This window comes from Chaetura pelagica, unplaced genomic scaffold, assembly GCF_000747805.2.
Source record: "Chaetura pelagica isolate M959 unplaced genomic scaffold, ChaPel_1.0 scaffold38, whole genome shotgun sequence".
Classification (NCBI taxonomy): Eukaryota; Metazoa; Chordata; class Aves; order Apodiformes; family Apodidae; genus Chaetura; species Chaetura pelagica.
The window spans coordinates 468,155-476,579 of NW_009954181.1; the positions used below are offsets into that span (position 1 = coordinate 468,155).

General features: G+C 48.4%; 1 protein-coding gene across 1 annotated transcript in view; it reads right to left on the reverse strand.

The window, feature by feature from the left end:
* Nucleotides 1–5,253: 5,253 nt before the first annotated feature.
* SNX19 (sorting nexin 19) overlaps nucleotides 5,254–8,425 on the reverse strand; it is a gene marked incomplete at its 5' end in the record, with an annotated part of 21,418 nt that continues 18,246 nt past the window's right edge. The window contains 3 exons of the mRNA XM_010002889.1: nucleotides 5,254–5,389; nucleotides 6,074–6,161; nucleotides 7,467–7,651. Of these exons, the coding sequence (XP_010001191.1) occupies nucleotides 5,254–5,389; nucleotides 6,074–6,161; nucleotides 7,467–7,651 (409 nt within the window). The remainder of the gene's footprint in view (nucleotides 5,390–6,073; nucleotides 6,162–7,466; nucleotides 7,652–8,425) is intronic.

Here is an 8,425-nt window from a genome sequence, read left to right on the forward strand (position 1 = left end):
AGGCTTACAAGAGATGCTCCAGGACATCAGGCAGAGTCAAAGGTCTAAGGCAGGTTCTCTGGACTATTTTAGCAGTCCCAAGTGCTGGGGACCAGATCATGGTTTGTGCACCAGTTGTACTCAGAAGGGAAAAAAATTAGACTTTGTAACATAATAAGTAAGTTCCAGACAGGAATTCAGAGTATAGCATATCCAGTGGAGACAGGGGACTGGAATGGCATTAAGGTAGGAAGAATATAATTACCTGAACTGGACTCTGGCCAGGATAATGGTATTAATGTATTTCAAGAAAGGCAGAAGTGCCAAAACCTGGATTTTACATTTAAATCCAGAAGATGGCAAATCATAGCATCCTGATTCCATTCTTCTAACTTTTGGCTGGGAAGAGAGATCTTCTAATAGGTTTTCACCCTTTATGCCCTACTGCTTGTGGCCGTGATGGGAAAACCCACCCTTAGCTTGCCTTGGGAAGCCTGATACCATCCCAGTAGCTCCCAATGCCATCCCAGTGGCTCCAATGCTCTGCTACAAGGCACACATCACCAAGGCAAACATCAATCCACCCCCTGTAACTCACCCAGAGGCAATAAAGTCACACTCAGTCACAAATGCAGGCAGAAGCTCTCCTGAGCACAGCCCCTAGTTCGATCTGGTATTAATTATCCACTGTTCTGCAGAGATAAAGGCTTAATCCTCTGGCTGTTGACACTGGAAAGGGACCAACCTACCCTGGGGTGGATATTATACAGGGGAACTTGGCTTCAGTTCTGATCCCTGCATCATGTGCTGTACAAATGTTCACTGGCTTGTAGGTAATGGATTTCATAGGATGCATGGGATCTTTCCATGGCAGAGATAATCCAGAATAACACATGACCCAAGCATTCATTGTATCAGGTTTTTCTTCCTCCCTCCCTCTATTTTTTTTTCTTTGATGTAATATTTCAAATTTCATGTGGAATTTCTCATTTCCAGACATCCTCTATTTCCTTATAGCTTACCAGCTTTCCTCCTCCAGGACTGATATCAAGGGGAACTTCCTAAGCAGCAGTGCCCAAGGGATGAGACATGGGTCTGCACAATCCCTGCTCCTCTGTCTTTCACTTTCTTCCAGGAGAAAGGCCAAAGATCTCCACATTGCTTCTCTGGTTCTCACTCACTAGAAAGCCTAAATCAAGAAGTTTGCTTGTCAGAGAGAAAGCTGCAATGCTGATGCTAGCTACTAGAGATGGGAAAACTGTTCCCATTTCTGACCAAGCTGCTAAGGACTTGGGTCTTCCCCACATCTGAGCAGTCCCACTAACGCCACCGTGTGCCAGGAGGGGAAACCACTGTTCCAGACCCATTGTCCCACCGGCCCTCCTGCCCCAGCCCAGCATATTGGGACACCTGGGGAGATGCCTTCTCCTCCCTTTCCCACTCCCACCTGGGGGCTTTCTTCCCTCTCCCCTCCTTGCTCTTCTCCTTCCAAGGGCTGTCTTACACGCAGTGTCTTGGCAGAGGCAAATTTGAAACCCAAACACAGAAACGAGGTTAAAACAGAGTATATTGTACAGAGAGTCAGAACACAAGTCACCAGTGCTTGGGAGAACTGCTTGGTTCCCCATTTAACACCACAAGAGATTCTCAGGACAGCACTCTGCTACACAGACTTGTTGTGGCTGCACCCACAAACAACTGATACCAGGGTTTAAATACAGAAAATAAAACAAGGAGTCAGTGCATGGTGGCTCTTTTTCTGGACAACACAAAGAAACAAGCTGTGGCTCAACAAAACATCTACTATTTAGCTTACAGTAGTGCCCTGCACCACTGAACCTTGTTGTGCAGACACAAGCAGCTCCTGCTTTCTGGGAGCTTGCAGTCTAACTAGCCAGTGCTGGGGGAAACTGAGGCAGGGGAAATGAAGTGCTTTCCTTAGTGCAGCAAAGCAGTGGGCTGGAAGCAGATTGGCTCTGTCCAGTAGGACCTAGAGTTGAGCACCCACCTGAACCATGGATCTAGATCTACTGTAAAAGAAGCCAATCCCTTTAGCAAGAGGTGGCTCGAGCCTCCTGCACCAACTCCTGCAGAAAAAGGGAGCTTGCTGGGAACATGTCGTACACAATCAGTTAAAGGCTTTTTATTGGCTCATTTGTTTTATCAAAGCAGTACTTCTAGTCTTAGCCGAATAGAAACAAACTTGCAGCCCACCTGAATGCAAAAGTTTGCCTTTGCCACTGGCATGCTCAATTTAATTTGAAAATTGCAGTGAGGCAAAGAACTGGGCTTAGAAAAAAGCTTAAATTTTCATTGATTTTGTGCTCCTTAACAACAAGGTACAAAAAAGATGTACTTGTTCCTATGCTGGTCCTGGGCAGCTCCACCTCAGCTGTGAGAATGGACTAAGATCCAGGAAGGAGAGAATGGGAGCTTGAAGCCAAACCAGTAAGAGCATGAGAAAGGGTTCCAGCAACCCTGGTTTCTGTTTTCCTTGCTCTAAGAAAGGGAGTTCTGGAGAATAAAACCAAGATCTTGCAATGCAAACTCCTGGGGTCTGTTCCCAACCCTGTCACTGACTTCAGAGCATGTGCAATTGAATTGAGTTCATCTCTTTCTGCCCCAGCTCATCCCATGTCATCACAAAGGAGATGTTGCTACTCCAGCATGTGAGCAAGGCTGCAGAACCAAGGCTCTGAGGCCCCTGTGAAAGGGGCACACTCCAAGCAGTTGCCTGCTCCAACTGTAAGTCATTGCTGCACCATCCCAGCTCCACACTGGCTCTCAACCTATGGTCCTCAGAGTTCCTCAGAGCCTGCCAGCAGAAATGGCAAGTTATTTCCATCGGGAGAAATTAATATTGAGTCATTCACATAATAAAAGAGGTCAGGGTTAAAGGCAGGGATGCCAGGGCTTCCTGGCAGAGGGGAAATGTAAGCTTGTCCTTCCAATGTCACACCCAGTGACTGAAAGCACTGTGCTAGACCTCTGCCCTCATGTGGAGCTGGCAGTGCAGTCTGCAGTCCATCTCTGAATGATGCTTTTCAGCAAACAGTCTCTTCATGATATCCCTAATCAATGACAGACTACAAACTTGGAGCTCCAAACCCATAAATTACTGAGGAAACAACACCAAGAAAGTACACCATCAGCATCTAGGAAGTCACCAAGGACAAACAGGGCTATGCAGCCTCATCCCAGGCTGATGGCTGCTTCTCCTACTGCCTTCTCCCCACTCCTCAAGACAGGTTATGTACTAAATGGAAGTCATAAGAAGAAGAGGAACAGCAGCCTGGCAGTGCAGGACAGGGTGAAGAGGCTGCTCCAAGTGGATATTGTGCTTAAGTGCATATGAGAGTGTTGCTTCCCAGCCTGCTGCTGGGAATTATTTGAGATAATCCATTTGGAGCATACTCCAACCATTTACCTCATCTACTCTTAAGATACTTGACACACATGCTCCCTCCTATTCCAAGCAGGTGGCAAGTCTACCACCTCAAAAGTGCTGAGAAACTGCTCTGATAAGTGATGCAAAACAACTTTGATTCATTACATTGGATTCTGCCTAGACTTGGAATGTCCTTAAAGTGCTCCCTAAAAATATACCTGCTAATCCTTCCCTGTATTTTCACACAAACACACACCCAAACAGCAGCACATACTGCTGGGTGTCCAGTATGAAGCTGCTGCCTCTGGAAAAAGCAGAGTTTCTGCTTGCACCACTGTGCATGTCGGAGTTACATCCCCTTCTCTCCAACCATGCCACAGAGTATCCAGCTCCAAGAACCAGCAAGCTCCCTGAAATGCATCATTTGGTACTGTAACACAGACACTAGCTGTGATCCTGCACACTTCCACCTTGCAAGGTCACTCCTTTCCAGCACTTTCATCTGTAGACAACACAAGGAGCAGTGTCCCCTTGTTCAATGAAACCCAGTGCTGTTCAGTTCATCTTTCTCCCAGAAAATAACACCAAAACAGGATAACAAGCCAGTCTGTTGGGGAATATTCTCCATTTCCACCTGCCCTGTCACAAACCTGACAGCTGGGCAATGTCAGCTTGCAAAATTCCTCAAGTTTTGGGTGATCCAGAAGAGCAGCTGTCAGGTGAATATGCCATGTAGGAAGCTTCCTAGAGCCCCCTGCACACAGCTGTTGCAGGAGCAGGCCTAGTGAACCAAAGCACAGGGACACAGAACCAACAACAGAGCTGAGGTGGTGATCTCAAGCCCATTGCTGTGGTCTGATTGTCCATGACATGCATCTGATAGTCCTCCTGGGCTTAGAGGTGCTCACTCCTCTTCCAGATCTTGCTGTGACAAGGACTTGTGTGGGAGCTTATTTACTGCCTCTATGTCCCCTATGGGTCAGTTCCTTTTCTCCTGTGCCTTCCAGGTGACAGCCTCTGGGACTACAACATGACTTGGCAGGCAGAATACAAGGTATTCTTCAACTCCAGCTAAGCTACCCTCCCTCTTCAGCCTGGGAACAGTTCTCTTTTCCAGGATCACAGTCTAATCTACTTGCATCCTACTGTTCAGGCAGCAAAAAATGCCAGAACAAGACCATATCAGAGCAATGGCAGGGAGAGGCAGCTTATCTTTGTCCCTAAGGCAGGACAGCAGCTCTGATTTCTACACTGCTTTCGACCTCCCAGTTATTTGGACAGTGGGGATGGGTTCCTGGTGCTGACTTCGGGGCCATCACCCCATCTCCATGCTCCACTCTCTCCCCATCTTCCTTCTGGTAAAATGGATGGTGAGTGACAGGCACAGGGCATGCTGCTTAGATAGCAGGGACAGCATTTGGTTCTCTCTTCAATTCTCCTGGAGAAACAGCTATCAACAAGACCACATCAAGTCTCTGCATGCCAGTACCAGGTGGAGCCTGAGGCCACAAAAGCAGATCTTGTGCTGGCTGCCTTCAGGTGTCAGAGATGTTCAGAAACATGGGGCAAGACAATAGGGCTTGTGGGCAGCCTACATATCCTCCTCAGACTGTCCAGCTCAGCAGCAGTGGGGCATCTTCAGTCCAGACTCTCCATCAGGTCAGCAGAAGAACAGATGCTACATAGCAGAAAAGTCTTCAGCTCCTGACATTGGGTTTAATCCATCACCCAGCCCAACCAGAGAAGCCTGGAAGCAGCCTCATTTAGCACTGGCTGGACAAATTCTTTACAAGAAGCTCCCAGACATGTTCAGTAAACACTGAAAATCAAATCATCCCATGCCTGTGGCTGTTTCTTTCCTCCACTGCTGGCTACACCAGCCCTGGTTAATGTGCTGAAATGCCTGCTCTGTCCAGGCTACCAGAGGCAGACGGCACAACAGCTGTGGTCTGGAACTCATGGCTGGAGCCTTTCAGAACCAGGAACTCCAGCAGAATGTCCAGGAGGCAGAAAACCAGGTGCCTGAAATGGAGAGAAGATAAAGGTTAAGCTGGTCAGGACACAGTGGAGCTGGGAGATCAGCTCCAGACATGCAGAAGCCAAAGATCATGCAAGGAAGGAGTAATCTGACTGCCAGCAGGGGAAAAACAAAAGATCTCATACCCTAGAAAAAATGCTTCAAGGGAAGGTGCAGGTTTTTTTCCACCCTCCAAACCAGTAGGTGTTTGAAGCTGCTAAGCAGCACAGAAAAAAAATGCAACCCCTGGAAGGAGGTGGCACATGGATTTCTCTGCAGTTAATCATGAAAACGTTCCTTTCCAAATGCAATGTGATGAGTAAACAGAAAACCACTATCTACACATGGATACAGCTCCCTAAGCTCTTCTAAAAACAACAACCTAAACCAGTATTGGGTCTTCTTTCCTCTGACAGTCCCCTGACAACCACAAACTAAGCAGACCCAACATAATTAACAAGACTGGCTCAATAAACTCCAGCCAGACCGAGGTCCTAGACATGCACCTCCATAATAAGCAAGCCAGATGCCCTTTGATAGTCTAAGTCCAGGAAAATCAGCCAGAAATGTTCTGTCTCCAGAAGCTGGCAGCGTGAACCTCATGGTGAAACGCTGAGCATAGCTTGCAGGCCCCCTCACACAGGTTTACCAGGGTAAAGAGACTATAATCCAGACCATAAGCCACATACCTGTTGATGACAGGCTGGCCCAGCGACTCCAGTACCAGATTCCAGCTCATCTGGCATTTACTCGTGCCAAGGATTTCTTGGATCACATCTGTCAGAGACAAAGCTTTAGCAAATGCACATTTCCATGGTAATAAAATAGGGTCAAGTCTTCTGCTGGTGGCTCCTAAATCAGAGTTTGTGATGGTGCTGTGAGCCTGAATCAGCCCATGCCCAAAATGACGACATAAGAAAACAGCTAGAGACAGAACTGAATGCCAGGAGAGCATTCCAGCCTGGAAGGGCACATACTGGTAGGACTTTTTCATCCCCAAAGGATAGAAAGGGCCCCTTACTCTACAGAAGGGAGTTAAAAGTTCAAACTGCACTCACAGGGATTAGGCAGCAGCTGCTTTAATGTCAAAGGTCCCTGTGTCAGACTTTGAGAGGGAAATCCAGTGCAGCTGGGCTCATGATTTGAGGACAGTGGAAAAGCCACTTAGGAGAGTGAGAAGCCAAAGGCTTTGCCTTAAGACTCTCATCAACACTGGGACCCTCTGGCAGCAGGTGGGAGCACAGTGTGGCACTGGCCTTCCTGAGCCCTACTCTGTTGGAGGTGGCTCAGCAGGAGTTTCACCAGCAGCACTAAGCACAGAGCATGGGGCCAGGCTGCACCTGGAAGCCACCAGCACACTCCATCCTTTCTCTGAGCTGTGCTGCTTCCCAAATGCTTATTCAAACTACCTAGAACTGGGAAACTGTGTTTTTTGCTTGCAGGAAACCATTGAAACCTCAAAGGTCATGAATGTTTCCCAGTGCCTTGGCACAAGCAGGCTGCATCTCAGTGTTTAACCACATTTCCAGAGATGCCAATGTACTGCAGGGCTCCCCAGCCTGTCATGATCATATTATAGAATCACAGAATGGTTTGGGTGGAAGGGACCTCAAAGATCATCTAGTTCCAACCCCCTGCATGGGCAGGAACACCTCCCACCAGACCAGGTTGCAAGGGCATCCAACCTGCCCTTCAACACTTCCAGGAATTGGGCTTCCGTGACTTCCCTGGGCAACCTGGGCCAGGCTCTCACCACCCTCACACTCAAGAATTTCCTCCTCATGTGTCACCTCAGTCTCCCTCTTCCAGTTTTCATTCATTCCCCCTTTTCCTCTCGCTCCTTGCCCAAGTCCCTTCCCAGCTTTCCTGGAGCCCCTTCAGGCACTGGAAGGTGCTCCAAGGTCTCCCCAGAGCCTTCTCCAGGCCAAACAACCACAACTCTCAGGCTGCCTCTGGAGCAGAGCTGCTTCAGCCTTTGGATCATCTTTGTGGCCTCCTCTGATCTCACTCTAGGAGCTCTATGTCCAGTCTCCCACACTTCTCCTCTCTCATGGGCAGCTGACATCTCTGGGGCACACTTACTAGGCAAGATCCCCATCAGGCTCTGCAGGGCCTGCTCTGCTGCTGCTTTCTTCTGTTCCTCTGTCCTGGCTGGTTTAGGCACTGCTGGTAAAACTCCTCCAGGCCAAATGGATTCCTGCAGCAACTGGAGGTACTGAACCCAACGCTGGGTGCAGGTCAGATTAACCACCTGGACTTCCAGCCACCTGGGGGCACAAGAAGAGAGAAAGATGAGGAAAAGTCAGGCTTGGTACCAACCTGGGAGTTTTCTGCCCATCAGAGGCCTTGGAGAGGGACATCAGCTGGGTAAGTTAAAGCACAGTTTCCAAGTCTACACTTTAAACATTTTCACAAGGATTATTTTGCTGAGTTTCCCCATACACCAGAAATAGATGTATATTCCCTACCTTACAGGCAGAAACACACATATAAAGTCACAGGGGGAAAAGCAAAAGCCATGAGAAGCTCCATCCCTTTTGGTCTCCACGGGAAACCAAATGAGTAACTGGTCCCTAAAGGGAGCAGAGCTAGGGGATAGGACTGGCCTTAACCTCCTAAGTTATGTCCATGCACAAGCTGAGACAGAGCTGAAAACCTCCAAAACTGGTGTTTAAACTCCAAAACAACCACAGTGTCTGATTGGAAAGACATGAGTGTGTCTGGTGACCAGTCCTCCTCTCATCATCCCTTTTCTACCAAAACAGTCAAAGGTGTCTTGTCTGGAGACCAAAAAACATGCTCCCAGGAAAGCAAGGCACAACCAACCTGCTGCTTTGCCCTCCTCTCACCCCCCTGCTTCCCCGCTGTCTCGCCCTGCTCCATCCACTGTTGGCAAGCAATGAAATCATCACTGCTCCCATCCAACCCCCCATGCTGCACAGCTATTAAAAGGAAAGTTAGGTACCTGCCAACAAAACTGCTGTTCAGCCCTCCTGCTGGGCCAAGACTATGTCCTTTAAACAGCAACAACCTGCAGGAAT